General features: G+C 35.5%; 1 protein-coding gene across 1 annotated transcript in view; it reads left to right on the top strand.

Annotated features, from left to right (window-relative positions):
* Nucleotides 1-16,261, top strand: part of LOC117345024 — a 28,477-nt gene that overhangs the window by 2,978 nt on the left and 9,238 nt on the right. Inside the window, exons 7-20 of the mRNA XM_033907951.1 lie at nt 204-281; nt 2,461-2,619; nt 4,765-4,884; nt 5,559-5,645; nt 8,269-8,433; nt 8,710-8,835; nt 9,374-9,454; nt 11,306-11,458; nt 11,734-11,859; nt 12,349-12,438; nt 12,878-13,039; nt 13,724-13,840; nt 15,141-15,218; nt 16,014-16,169. Of these exons, the coding sequence (XP_033763842.1) occupies nt 204-281; nt 2,461-2,619; nt 4,765-4,884; nt 5,559-5,645; nt 8,269-8,433; nt 8,710-8,835; nt 9,374-9,454; nt 11,306-11,458; nt 11,734-11,859; nt 12,349-12,438; nt 12,878-13,039; nt 13,724-13,840; nt 15,141-15,218; nt 16,014-16,169 (1,698 nt within the window). The remainder of the gene's footprint in view (nt 1-203; nt 282-2,460; nt 2,620-4,764; nt 4,885-5,558; nt 5,646-8,268; nt 8,434-8,709; nt 8,836-9,373; nt 9,455-11,305; nt 11,459-11,733; nt 11,860-12,348; nt 12,439-12,877; nt 13,040-13,723; nt 13,841-15,140; nt 15,219-16,013; nt 16,170-16,261) is intronic.

Here is a 16,261-nt window from a genome sequence, read left to right as displayed (position 1 = left end):
TTAATCGACAAATTATCTTACAGCTGTTTCAAGTATTTGCTGAATTAATTTCTATTAAACAAAATAAGCTTGATATAATGCATCAAATATCCACATTTCATCACGAAGCGGTGTCAATTATAAACGTATATCACTTTTTATTTTCAAATGCCCGATTGTTGTTATTTATTGATTTGAAATGTATAAATTTGTTATATTTTCAGCAACGGAATTGCAACGCAACAGTGTTATATAAACACTGGTATCAGCCGATGTGCAATGTAACGGATTATAACTGCGAGGTAGGCATTGTCATACAAGATATCCAATGTCTTATTCAAATGTGGTACATCTCTGACAAAAGAAAGTAATAATAATCTATTGGAAACAAGAATATGCTAGTGTATTCTTATACGAAACGTTTGAGCTTCTTTCGGTGTCTTTTTAATCTAAGATGAAATAATATATAAGGTACGTTACTTTCTGTCTATGTCAAATACGTTTTCGATTGTTAGTATATGAATATGTCTCGGGGTACCTGTTTATTTGTCCAGACTATTTGACACGATGTACTGGTAATCGACCTACATTATGTATGTTCTATTGCACGAGGCCGCCAATGATTTATGTAGTTTTTACATAAGCACTAAAACACACATATAACCACCTAAACATCGACTCTTTCCTGTAGGCCTAAAAGTCATCATGACTGTCGTCTTGCAGTGTTGACATCTGAGTGACTAAGACGCTTGAAAGGGTAGGACTAAATTCCGAAACGTCACCAGTGTTTTATAGTTCGCATGTGACCGTGCAATAGTCATTTAAGCCGTGCAATAGTTCTACATATAGGTTATGATTATAGTTAAACAAAATCAAAAGTATTATGTATCAATGTTAATTAGATGTCATTTCTGTACCGTTGGTGTTTCTTGGTGTCAACTAGATATATTTCTGTACCGTGGGTGCCATTTATGGTGTTAGTTAGATATATTTAAACCCAAGGGTCATTTTCTGGTGTTAATTAGATATACCGTTGGTGTCGATTATTGATGTTAATCAGATAAGATTTCTACACCGTGTTTGTCGTTTGTTGGCGGTACTTAGATATAATTACACCATGGGTGCCATTTTTTGGTGTCGATCAGATAAATATTCTAAACTTTTGGTGCCATTGTATGCGATTTAGGAACGAGCAGTGTTAAAGGAGCGAGACAAACCTTTCCCATGCATGGTGGTACACGACAAAAACATGAAACAAATGATCGACACCTTTGAGTATTTCTCAAAATATTAAAATCTTAATTCTTTCTAATTAGGATAATAATACATAATAATGTACCTATTTTGACATACCATAAATCATGTTGAAAAGAGGGTAAGAATTATAGTGAATCGACCTTTCGACCATATCTACCATAGCAAAACAATGTGCTGAAACAATTAGAGCGAAGATAATTCAGTGGGATGCTTTATTGCGAATATATGTTGTTTTTATTTGTTTTTCTCTTTCCAAGCATTTAATAAAAACAGAATATATATGATTCTAATGTTCATTACAATTGATTTATTTAAGTGGATAAATGTTTGATTTTATCCAATGTGATATACAGTTCAAAATAAATAAATCACACGGTGAATTGGGATCTTAATATAAAGTGACCATAAAAGATTTTGAATATCCATGAGACAATTTGAGTTTACCCCACTCCGTGCTTTTTTTTTGCAGAAAGCAGCACAGTGGTTATACCGAACAAATTTCAACAGGTTAATATGTTGACATATAAAATTATCTCAAGGCCGCCTGTCTTTACCACACGATATGACTTACCATAGCCACATTTATTTTTTCAAAGTTTGTACACAATGTGTACACAATGTGTACCAACGTATTTTTACAAATGTTTGTTATTGATATTGTTTCGTTTAGTACCCCTTTCCCGTCATTTATTAGTCCATATGACATGTTATGTGGTGATTGATCGTTAAAAATGTAACACTAATAACAACGATCTATACATACAACAGATTGGCCACGTCCATTGTTATTCTATTGTGACTGACTGTGATTTACTGCAGTAATACAACACATGTACACAATAACAAATCATGTGTTAAGTACCCAGGAGTTGACCTGCAGTTTGTCATTAAAAATATCAGTATTCGAAAAAAAAAATCAATCAAATGGTGATGTAGTACAGTTGTACATTCTGATCGTAAACATCCACAGTGCCAAAAACTACATAATCAAACTTAAAAGTTGTGTACAGTTGACGCACTGTACTTTAATATGTGTCTTTTTTCTGATGATTTCACTGGATTTCAGTAACCAATCAGATAATTTTCTTCGCTTGCTGTTTATTGAAATGCGATCAATAACATATTTCAAATGACAACAACCCCTCATCTATGACTCATTTTTAAAAACAAATAAGTAAAGAGTTCTCAAATTATTATTTTTAAATTATATTTTTTCATGCATAGCCTCCTCCTCCGGGGGATCAAAGACCTATCCCAAATAAAAACAGTACTGACGTCATACGATCAGCAGAAGCTGCTATATCTATCATCAACTATGACCGAGGCTACTCGAACGACACCTTCCGACGGATTCTGGATGAATTAGAAGGCGGAACAGTGCAGGTGTTAAGCTTAATATATTTTGTTGTGATACAGTATAACTTTATTTTGTTGTGATGCAGTATAACTTTATTTTGTTGTGATGCAGAATAACTTTATTTTGTTGTGATGCAGTATAACTTTATTTTGTTGTGATACAGTATAACTTTATTTTGTTGTGATACAGTATAACTATATTTTGTTGTAATACAGTATAACTTTATTTTGTTGTGATACAGTATAACTTTATTTTGTTGTGATGCAGTATAACTTTATTTTGTTGTGATACAGTATAACTTTATTTTGTTTTGATACAGTATAACTTTATTTTGGTGACTCACGCGAGTTCTTTTATAATATTCTGACCATTTTATTGTTGTGATACCGTAATCGATTTCAAAATTTTATCCATACAATGTCCATACCAATGTAACTGATGACAGATACGATACCATACCATCGTGTATCCAATAGTGATCTAACTCTTTAACAAAATGTGTTGCTTGTGTCTGGTATTATCACGGGGTATTTCGTCGCGATTATAGCGATAATCACATGCGAGCAAAGTAAAATTATTATTCTTTACAATAGTAACGTACAATTCCATCTGTAAGTAAGTAATGCACATGCTAGGTTGGCGGTTTATTATCAATATCCATACTCAAATGACTGGATATTGATCAGTGTCTTATCAACATTCCACCCCATATTACTTGCTGTCGGTGTCTCATCAATATCAATCCTCATATGACTAGGTGGTTCGCTGACCGTAACAATGCATTAGATTGTTCACTATTATAATTTCAAAGTATCTTGAGTCTCAACCTTTTCACCACACGCATGTATATTGCACGCACGGGAGGCCGTGCTTAAATGACCTTAGCTGTTGATAGGACGTTAAACAAATCAAACAAAACGAAATCAACTTTTTCATTTATGTAGTGCAGGCCCCAATTTCCCGAAATCAACTTGAGTTAAAAGTCGAAGTTGAGATGTCGCTTGTACTGAAAGAATGATTTTACAGGACATATTTCATTTTTTTTTTTTTCAAATGAATATATACTTAGAAAATTATCCAAAGACACATGTCGAACTTGATTTGTTCCCGTTGATTAATTTAACACTATTTTAGACACTATCAGTACAATGTTTAAAACAAATCAAGATAAGCAGAGTTAAAAGTTTATCTAGTCTCAATAATTTTGAAACTTACCAGGCTTTGAGTACATTCTGCAATCAGTCGAGCTTGGCTCATTTTGATGGTTTTTGGTTAGCTCATCTCGGTCAGGTAGATGTTAACCTTCCCGTCAGCATCTGTGCTGGCTGCGAAACCATTGACTTGTAGTACGTGAATATTTTCACGACCCCTACACCCAAAGTTCACGAACTCTTTTTGTTGTAATTCAACATTGTCAGACGACGAATCAAAATAATTGCACATTTTGTGTAGATCAGCACCGTCTATCAGAGGGTCTTGTGAAATTCTCTCTTTCCCATCACGTTTCAATTCCTTTTACACTGCTTCAAATACTCTTATTAGCTTCTTTGAACTTGGGTGCGCTAATAATGCCCAAACCGGGGAAAGCATTCGACAGATAGCGGTTTAACCCGTGTCTTAACAAATATTTCCGTTGATACTTTTTCTTTCGAATTTAGGGTAGACCATTTGTACGAAATCCGTTTCCGCACCCTTTTCCGTGGAATAAGAACAAAGAACAATTTTCAATGTTTCTTGAGCCCTCCTAGGGTTCTTTGTAGCCTTTTCATTTAATGATTTAGCAACGTCATCCTCCGAAATACTTCTAAATCGTGTATTGTTTGCGATAACATTAGATGAGGCGTCTCTGTCGTCTGCCATGTTTACACTCTACGGAATAGTTTTTACTGGCGTCTGATTGGTCAATATTCCACAGCAGATGTTTTGGATTCAGTCAAGGTTCACATTTTTATTTATTTCTACATTAACCTCTCGTGCAGACTTTGTTATTGTAGGTGGATATCGCATCTTACATATGCTATATAATGTATGTTGACCTGTGCTTGCTGTTTATAACAATCAGCGTTGAGTAAAAACTGGAGTTATATCATAAAATGCAAATATTCAATTAATTTATTATTATTTCCGCTCATAATAACAATAATGTTGAACTGTTTTAAATTCCTATGTAGATAACTGATGGTGACATATTTAGACTGATATTCACCATCGCTGACTCAAACTGCAAAAACATAGAACCGAATTTCAATGCTACTTCGGCTCAGTGTCCGATACCACCAGGCCGAATGCCCGTAAGTACGGATTTCTAAGAATTACTTTTATTTTGTTCTCACTTAATATTTTGAATAATTAACTGATTAAGTTATGCAAAACCCTTTCAGCAAAAGACTTTTCATAAGACCTTGCCGGATAGTCAACAAATATTATATTTCATTTCATTTCCCGTTGATCATTTTCCTTATAATGATTTAGGAGAATGTTAGAATGATTGAAGTATTGGGGAGTTATGTATGGTCTTTTTGTCGAGGATACCGAAGAGACAAATCTATCTAGGTTTTTTGGAGACCTTTACCCACTGTATTTCTGTGCTTTCATTTGATTCCGTTTTGACAGTGAATACTTTTAAATAAACATTTGATTCAATAATATACAGGAGACCACGTGAAAAGGACCCAGTTATCTCAAGTGAATGTATCATAAGGTCGGCATCAGTTCCGCGCTATTACAAGGAGACAAAACATTAAATATTAAGAACTATTAAGGATAATTTACTATTTACAAAAGCAAAGCAGTGCAAATTAAATTTTTAAAAATAAAAATATATATCACGCAATATTTATAGTTTCATATTTGACCTATTTTTGTTTTTTTAAAGTATTATCTGTGTTTTCAAATGCATCGTTATGTTTATTTGACTGATCAAACGATATCAATATACTTGTACTGATTTATGCTGCTATTTCAGGTACAGAGATGTGAAGCAGAAGTATTGGACAGGAACTGGCTGCCTAATCAGTGGTTCATACAGCAATATAAATGCTCGAACATACCGGTAATATATCTAGTATAATAGACAAGTATTTAACATCAGATATCATTTACACTGTATATATAAATAACCTCAGTATTATATTGGCATCAAGAAAAAAAAAAGATTCTTATAACCGTTTATAGATTTTCTCCTTTGAAGTTTTTAGATCGCCGCAGCTATTGGTTTGGTTTTATTTGGTTAACGTCCTATCAAAGCTACGGTCATTTAACGACGGCCTCCCATGCGTGTGGTGAGTGCGTATGTGTGTTTTGGGAGGCTCCGGTATGTTCGTGTTAAGTATCCTTGTGATAATCCGGAACTTTTGCCGATTTATAGAAACAATGCAGCGAAATGACCGAGGAAGTAATCGGGGATTAACTATTTATCTTTATCCTGGATAGGGATATCCACAATCTCCTTAATCAACCTAGGCTTGAGAACATTACACATATCCTTCGCCTTTTCTGTCGTCATGGTAACAATGCCTGGTCGTCACGCCGATAAATCAGTGAATTCACGCCGACAATTTTTAACATTTCCTTGCATTCACATAACGTCAATATCTGATACATAAGAGGTTAATAAGAAAAGAGAAAAATAATCCATCTGTTATGGGCATCTCACTGAAAGGGAATATTCTTTTGTTGCCCTCCAGGGGTGAATGATTATATAAGTCTATATTTATCTCCTAAACTAGGTGGTCGATTTCAATAAAATTGTATACATTAGATAAGCAAGTCTGAAGCTGTGAATCTCAATTTAATTCCATTTGACCCTGTCTTTTACGGATTGACTGTGTAATACTCTTATATTTATCACGTGATGTGTTTATATCAAATGAAGTTTATCAATTGCATTAGTACAAAGTATCTTACGTTGTTGAGCTAACATAGCCTAGGCCAAATAAAATAATATGTGTTTCCTATTCCCTCGAAATTTGAATCCAGGTAGGTAGGTAGGAAAAAAAATTTATTTTATCAAATCATTTTATATCGCCTTTTCGAAACAGTACAACAGGGTTATCAATGCCAATCATGTGATCAATGTGTATTTAATATATAATTACTTTAAAACTTCGTAGGTGTTTTTCACAGCTCATGGACAGCCAAGATCACTTTCCAGCCAAACAGATTGTCGCAGTGATGACTTACTTGAAGCTTCATGCTAGACTTTAAACATGTCTGTCTTTAAACTGTCCTTATTAGTTATGATTTATAATACTAAAAATAGAACATTGTCGTTGTTTGTCGTTCTTCAATGATGTAACAAAAGATACACATGAAAATATTGATACCTTTGGAACAATTTATTAGATACAGTGTGCTGAAAATGACACTAGGGATACTAAATGTTTCCAAATTGGTATAACAAAAGGACAACAGGAAAAGGAAACTTAACTCTTTTCATTTGATAAATTCTGTACATTTCATTGAATATTGCAAATTTTAAAACGGAGTTGCAATTGACACATATATTAAACAGCCAGACACTAGGCAAGTCTACATTCGTATAATTGGTATATATTTTGGTATTTAGTTGTGGGTTTCTCCAATTCCCAAAACAGACATGGGAGTATAGTTTCAACTGTCATATTACGCTTTACATGTTTTAATGAATGAGCGGAGGCGAAAATATATGCAAACAGCTCACCTTGCTATCTCAGCTACCGTATCTTCAGGATCTCCCCGACACTCGAATGTTAAAAACTTAACACCCAAGCCAACAACATCAGCTACCGACAGGCCTGCCCCAACATCAAAAGATCCGCCGGCGCCGTCAGAATTGACGCTTGTCCTAATTGTAACTTGACACGTCTTTGAATGATCCGAGCGGTGTGATCTAAATATGTCGGAAATCAATTCCGTAGATGGACAAGCTGTTATTACGCGATGTTCCTGTGAGTGCTAGTTTTTCTCAAACTTTAATGCCAGCACGGCAGACGCCATTTTGTTACTGTATACAAGCCATTGCCATCAAGGTCGAGGTCAGTGAATTGAATCACGGAGACGCTTTACACGTAGCGTATGTGTAAAGCGCTTTAAAGACTAGTAGAATCTAATACAAAAATCGGTCGAATTCCGGAAAAAAATAGTTTTTAAACGAAAAATCAACGAAAAAATGTTTCAGGTCGGGCACATTTTTCCAGGTAGGTCGGGGAACCGGAAACACACATTATTTTATTTGGCCCTAGTATAATCACATATATGACAATAGTGTAGAATATTGTAATTATTTAAGAAGTAGGTAGGATCATTAACGAAGCCATTTTGCAAACTCTGTGCGAATATGTTGATGAAAATTACACCATCAGGATATGATTGGCAAATATTCCATGTGACAACACATTTTACAATCACATGACTGCTAGATAAGTATACCTGGGTCATGGTCTGTACGTTATATTGTCCTATTGTATTTATGTTAATGTGTTGACCTAACACAATTCCTTCTGACCCCCACTCTAGTATACCTATGACCATGACTGTTTCGAGGGGGAGTAAGCTTTTCATAGGTACATATATATGAAAGATACTAGTTTGAAGCTAAAAATGAGACGCCAACACCTATTACAACTAAAGATAGCACACATATTAAGCAATAAATTTAGTCAGCAGATTATGAAAAGACTGTATTCGATTTCTAGCCTCCGCCATTGCCGCCTCCGTCATCGGTCAGGCCGATTAATCCAAATGACCCTGGTGTCGCTGCGTCTGTCAATGCAGTGGTCAACAAGATAAACGAGGTCAGGGGATACGCAGACATTATCACCAGGGAGTCACTAGGAGAGGTCGTCAATGGTACAGTCGAGGTAGACTTTGGTGTGTTAATGTGTAAATCAGAGAGCTACGGTAGCGTCAACAAATAATGGTATAATATATGTTTAACGTCTCAAGAGACGACAATAATTCAATAAGTACCAGAATTCTATTTTATTTTCTAAGAAAAGGTTAATGCTGCATTCTGTTTTATTTTGTAAGACATGGTAAATGCTGCATTCTATTATATTTTGTAAGAAAAGGTTAATGTTGCATTCTGTTTTATTTTGTAAGACATGGTAAATGCTGCGTTCTGTTTTTATTTTTAGGACCTGGTAGACGAGGGTCAAATTTATCAACTCCTCTTTACTATCGGCAATTCATACTGTAACAACAGTATATACAACGCTAACGCCACTTCAAAGGACTGTCCTCTCATACGTACTGACCACGGGGTATGGACATTTATATCAAGTATTTAGATATATTGTCCCCTGATACCCGCTGACCAGGTGTATAAAAGTTTATAAAAAATATTTTAAGATATTATCCCTGATACCGACTGATCTCGGAGTATGATCATTTAAAGCAGGTAATAGAGTTATTGTCTCCTTCTCGAACTGAAAACAAGGTATGCCAATTTATGGTAAGTATTTAGACACATATTGCCCCTCTCATAGTTACTGACACCAAGGAATGGCAATTTCTATTACGTGATTATATTTATATATTCAACTTGATTACTCTCAAGCGAAAGTATGCACATTTTTTCCAAACGTAACGATCCGAACCAATGCATATCAGGAGGATGGTTTGATGACATGACAATAACATTAGGCTTCGGCGTTAGATAATACGCCAACAATTGTTATTTTCCAAATATATGCCATAACCGAAATAACAAACAGTCTTTAGGCAGGAATATTTTATTATATTGTATGTCCTGTATGATACGATTACAATGCTGAGTAATTTTTATGATTTTGTCATCAGCTACACACCTGTAATACATCTGTCATCTATATAAAGAAGGAAACAACGACGACCATTGCTATCATATCCTACCACTGTGAGGTAAGTGGTCGCTATACAACTTTTACACGACAGTTAAATAAGGTAGAGGTAATTCTTGATCGATGCAGGTCAATGTAACTTGTATATAACAATTCGCACAGTCCCTGTCACTCCAGCTGTTGGAGATTGCTTCTTTCGTTCAGTTGGCAAAGCCGAAGATTATCACTTCGGATAACCATGTTCCCAATCCTGTCGAGTCTTTAGATATAATTTACTTTATTGAAATCTTTTATACTGAATTTATAAGAATGTGCCGATTTGTTCTTTCACACAATAAAGAGCCTATTTGACACTCTGTTATACGTCCATAGTCCACCGTTTGTTCATAAACAATACTCGTTTCCACTATTTGACCTTAGCTGTTGATAGGACGTTAAAGAAATCAATCCAATTCTTGTACTGGATGGATATTTATCAAATGCCATACGAACGTTTTCCTTTCTCCTTAGTTATATTCTTTTAGTCTTGCTTGATCGGCGACCCTGCAGGTAGGGCGTAAGAATTGTACCTGCTGCCCCCTTTGCATTATCGTAAGAGGCGACTAAATTTGGGATCTTTTCTTTTCTTTCTGAACAATTTTTTTCTTCCTAATGTCTCCCTTGACAATACGTCACATTTGGCCTTTAGTTGAGCATTCGTCCCTTTGAGGAAGGCTTTGGGTTCTGTCCCCTGGCCGAGACATACCAGAGTCATTAAAATGGTACTTGCTGCTCCTGCTTAGCGCTCAATATTTTAGGAGACGGACGACTGGTCGGCCCTCTGTCAGTATCATGTGACCGGGTGGGGTGTCCTGCTGGGTGTCTTCGGCAGCATGCTTCAGTGAGGTAGCACTATAAATCGGCAAAAGTTCCGGCCTATCACACGGAGACTTAACACGAACATACCGCAGCCTCCCAAAACACACATACACACTCGCCACACGCATGCATGTCGCACGCACAGGAGCCGTCCTTAAATGACATTGGCTGTTAATAGGACGTTAAACAAAATAAACCAAACCAAACCAAACTGACAAGCGGTCAACTTTGATTTTGAAAATTGATGATTGTTATTGCTATTTCTTGAAAAGTACTGGAGGGATATTTCTCATGTCGGGACCCCTTGGGTCACTGGCTGTGCCCATTTAATAATGAATCTGTTTGGAAAAACAAATCTCCAATTTTCGGTTGTTTTAGTTGGAGTTTCTTTTCATTATTTCCCGAGAAGTACCGATGTGATATTTCTTCAACTTCCCTAGTATGTTCCTCCTATAAACCTGTGTGTGCCCATTTAAGTTTGTATCTGATCAGAACAAAATATTGCTGACAAGAAGCCATATTAGATTTTGACGGTTTCACTTTGTTTTTTTTGCTTGTTTTTTTTTCTAAAATGCTTTCCTTGTTATCACTTATGCTATGATTATCAGGAGGGAAAGAATAAAGAGAAGAAAAGAAGAACAAAGATCAGTCTCATATAGATCCAATGAAAATCATTCGATGTTGGGTGCCAAGGTCTCTCTTGGATCTCCTGTTATGTTCGTATGGCGATTTTGTTTCCACTTCAAGTTTATGCTGTAATGCCATTAATCCAAATGAACGTTTGCATTGGATGTATTTGTAATTAAGTATGCTGTGTTTTTTTGTGCAGTAGATGACAGGATTCCCTCCATACTTGGCTGGGTTGTACATTATTACTTTTATCATTAATCTACTGCTCGTAATGACCAATCAACACAGGAAATTGACATCCGGGCTACCTAAACACCAATCACTCAACCCACCCCCCCCCCCCCCCCCCCCCCCCCCCCCCCCCCCCCTAAAACTCGATGGGGAAATAACTTCAAAGTTGGATACCTATTCATTTGTCTTTTAGGCGCCACCTGGTGATGAACGGCCGATTAATAAAAGTAATCCTGCTGTTGCCGAAGCGGCTGACGAAGCTGTGAACGTGATCAACTGGGACCGGGGTTATTCTGAAAACATCCGTCGTCTTACACTTTATGAAGTCGAGGCTGGCACAGTCCAGGTTTGTTGTTAGAAGGGATAAAATCACTAATGGTATGTTATGAAAAAGACAAAAATATGTTTTCTTGGAGAAAACAATGTCAGAAATCTACTGTGAGAAATATGTTTTATATGCATATAATATACAACTAAAATAACTTCAACAATATAAATATTTCCAGTGCAAATTATTAACATCTCTAAAAACAAAACACTGTTTCATATCGAAATTCAAATACTTTGCAGAGACAATTATATCATACAATGGACACTCTAATTTTTTGTTATTTGTCTCAGGTCGTGAGCGGCGAGATGTTCAAATTAATATTCACGCTCTCAAACTCCGTTTGTAAAAACACTGAAGACAATGCTAACGCAACAGAGAAAGAATGTCCCGTAGAACAGGGATTGCAAGGACTTCCGGTAAATATAATACTGTTTACTATTGTAACGCTGAATTTATACTGAAATAAATGAACTATTTAAAGGCTAAATAATTAGTTGGTTGTAAATCAATCATTTTCTGTTTTCAAATCACTTTTCACATTTTTTTTCTGAATATGCATTAATTCATTTATTATATTAACTTTTTTATTGTTTTGTGACAAACAGCAGAACAATTAAATGATGGAGATGCAGCGTGTAATATAGAATAAAACTCCTTTACCTAATGACGATATGCATTTTTGATAATGTACAACTTACATTTATAATTTGATAACAATTAATATTCACAAGATCGAAGCTGTTTTGTGTTGTGTTATCCGACAAATAAACCTGATGTTATTAGTTCATATCACTGTATAGTTATTATCATCTACACTCTACACACTAAGGGAACCTAGAAGACGTACACAGATATCAGTCAGTTTAACAATAGTTTTATGTAAATTGTATATAAATTATATGCAGGTACAACGTTGCGAATCGCAGATATTTTACAAGCACTGGCTGCCCGATCACAGAGCGGATGTGATGGAACACAGTTGTGTTTTGTTACCGGTAGGGCCATTCATATTACATGTATACATTTATTATATATATACTTTAATGTTATATCAATATGAGGTCATATGTACGTTTAGTTTCTGTTTTCATACTTTAGTACGTTGTAATTAAGATTTTGAAAGAGTGACAATAACGATACACAATTGTGAACGAGACACACAGAATTATACTAAATACTGCGATTCGTGTTACCTTAGCGGGAGGGCTGAGCCGCGAATTCAATAATACATAAATAATGTATAGTTATCATTCTACTATACACGTAGATAGTTTGATATTTCGGCAATTGTCTTAGCAAGGTACGAAATCAGTCAAAATTTTATCAACAATGTAACGTCATGATACTGATAATTATGTAACTAAAAGTAATGCTAGTGTTAGTAGATTTATCACCTAGAATATGTTACACTCATTTTTCTCGGTCGTCATTAAGCCTCCGACAGTGCCCCCTGGTGGTGCAAAAGAAATAAACAGAAGCGACCCGGGAGTGGCCGAATCGGTTAGTGCGGCAGTTGAAGTGATTAACCAGGAACGAGGTTATGCTGACATTATAATACGACAGACACTCGGAGAAGTCATGGGTGGTACTGTACAGGTATTTAATCAACAATCAGCAACTTGTGGGTATAGCATTTCACAGGGAATGCATTTACATGTATAACACGTTGAATCATCAACAAAATGATCAAATAATGCTTTATTGGCATGATATATATATATGGATGTTTGATTTCACAATAACAATATATATAACGACAACTCTATACTTGTCGAATAATCATGTTCATGACATGAACGAAAGACCGGAGAGTCGGTGTGAATGTAATGATGTATAAGTTCATGATTCGTTGAAATCTGTTATTTTAAGTTCCTTTTGTGTGATTTTCAACCCTATGAACAACTTTCCTAAAGGCGAACTGATCCCCTGCTGCAAGCACATATTGCAATAATGTTATCAACAATAAAAGAAAAATGCAAAAGATTATAAATAGAATATCCGGAAATAAAAATATACAACTATTGCTATCCTAGTACAGTAGACAATATGTACATTCTAAATAAGATGGATCTTTAATTTATCATTTTGTTCCGATGGCGAAACCAGACTGAGATAATCTGGTATACAATTATCTAGCAATTATTTCTTTACACAAACAATGGGACTGGTAAGTCAGTCTACTATCATATGTTCACCAAATATTCTACGAAAAAATCGAAACCTTCTTGGACCAGCGTAAGAACGTGTGATCCTAATAAGACATACTATTTATGATACCAGGTAGTGGACGGAGAGATATACCGACTGGATTTCACTGTAGGGAACTCAGAATGTAATAACAGCATCATCAACATCAACGCTACAAAAGCAAAATGTCCACTTATCCCGGGTATGAAGGTAAAGCATGCATGTTTTCTAATAATCTTGCAAGTGTATATAATGATAATGAGTGTTAATCGGCGTAGATGTTGTAAAGTATAATATTTCAACAAAGCCTACTAAAATAGATGGAATGATTTTCCTTTCTTTTTTTTTTTCTTTTTTTTTGCAAATAGTCCTATAACACGGGACAGGATTGCAGACAAATTTAATAAGAAATGTTATGATTATTATACCCGCAACGACGTTAGGGGGTTATACTGGAATCAGGTTGTCCGTCCGTCCGTCTGGCTGTCTGTAGACGCATTTTGTCCGGACAACTCCTCCTAAACCGATGAGCCAATTCCCATGAAACTTCACACAAATAATAATGATCATGTGTAGATGTGCATGCCACTTTATTTTTCTCAAAATTATGGTTGCTTTGGCAACTGGTCACTATAAACAGGTTTTCCGATAAGAACCATAACTTTCAGTTTGTCCGGACAACTCCTCCTAAACTAAATGGCCAATTTCAATGAAACCTCACACAAATATAGAGGACCATGTGAAGATGTGCATACCACGTTCTTTTTTTCAAAATTATGGTTGCTATGGCAACTGGTCACTATAAACAGGTTTTCTGATAAGAACCATAACTTTAAGTTTGTCCGGACAACTCCTCCTAAACCGAAGGGCCGATTTCAATGAAACTTCACACAAATATAGAGGACCATGTGTAGATGTGCATGCCACTTTCATTTTTTTTTCTTCAAAATATGGTTGCTATGGCAACTGGTCACTATATTACTGGATTATCTTAGTTAGCATCTAATTAACAGTTCCAATTCACCATCGACTCGTGCAGATTGCGGGGGTATTAGTCAGCCATCCTGGCGACAGTTCTAGTTTTTCTTCAATTCTGTTCCTTTTTATAGGACCAAGGCACCGAATGAAATGCTGTTCAATGCTTACATTTACATTTTTCATATTTTTTACGTTCATATCTTCGTTAACAAGCAACTTTTTAATCCAGATGTTTCTGCCTACTCAACAATTTGAACAGCTGGCGGAACTGCCAATGGAATTTTTTAGCTAGGCTAATTACTAAGATGTTTCTTTTTCAAATAACTATGCCTGTGTTATGGTGTTATATCACAGAACTGGTCTTGGCATTGTTATAAAGTGCAAATGCAGAGCAAATGTAATTATCATATCATTCAGATTGATTTCTTTGATCATTAACCAATAGACACAAAATTCTGATAGTTGTCCTTCTATCTGTTGAAATAGCTGATCCTGGATACATTTATTGTATATGTTATTTCTTCTCGGCCAGCTACGTGAATGTAACGCGACTGTAATTTACAAGCACTGGGAGATACCACGCAGTACAGTCTTATCACACCTATGTCAGGTAACAATTACATACATACACAAATGTATATGTATTTAAATGTTTTAACTATGAATACAAAAATGGTATGCACGAGTACATGTACGTCACCAGTATAGTAATTATTATAATATATATTTATATGTGTTTAAATGTTTTAACTGTGGATACAAAAATGGTATGCACGAGTACATGTACGTCACCAGTATAGTAATTATTATAATATATATTTATATGTGTGGTGCCCGGTATGCGAACTGAAGTAGTCTTAACAAAATGGTCACTGTTATATTAAAACAATAGCATTTAAGCAATGGTCATTGGTTTTAATGTTGTTATAGTCGATATGGCAGCACGATGTATGGTGGGCAAATCCTTGTCCATGCTGCCGTAGCGACAACAACATTAAAACCACTATTAAATACTTATATTTACATCGTCTTACAACTTAGAATTTTTTTTTTCATTTTGAAAACTAAACCAACAAAACAATTATCGCATTTTTTAATGCCGCATGACCCATTGGGTGCCAAGCCTGTGACACTGGATGCTATAGGCGTATGGTGCTATCTGCCCGTTAGCATTTTTCCAATGGGGAACTGCTGTGTAAATGTATATAGAACGAAATGACACTACAGCCAATGTGATTTATGCAAGACTCTAATATGACCACAGTTAAAAGTATTTATGTTTTGCTAACTAACTATGTTGACATTTTAAATAGTATTTTGCATGGGAACCGACAAAGGTAAATCCGTGTGTATAGTATGTGCTATAACTATTCCCTGTATTTACATTAACCTACATTTAATACAGGGACCGTCTCCTGGGGATCAAGTTCTTATCAACAGAACTGATCCAGGTGTCAGTTTCTCCATTAATGGTGCAGTATCAACTATCAACAGAGACAGGGGATACTCAAACGAATCTTCCAGATGGACATTGTACAAACTGGAAGGGGGGACTGAGCAGGTATCACTAAAGTACATGTACTGTTATCCTATAATAAAGGCGTAAAAAGGAAAAAAGAAAAAGGAAGTAAGTTGAATTGCCACTACCGCAAT

This window comes from Pecten maximus, chromosome 16, assembly GCF_902652985.1.
Source record: "Pecten maximus chromosome 16, xPecMax1.1, whole genome shotgun sequence".
In the NCBI taxonomy this organism is placed as follows: domain Eukaryota; kingdom Metazoa; phylum Mollusca; class Bivalvia; order Pectinida; family Pectinidae; genus Pecten; species Pecten maximus.
This window is presented reverse-complemented; position numbering and strand designations above follow the sequence as displayed.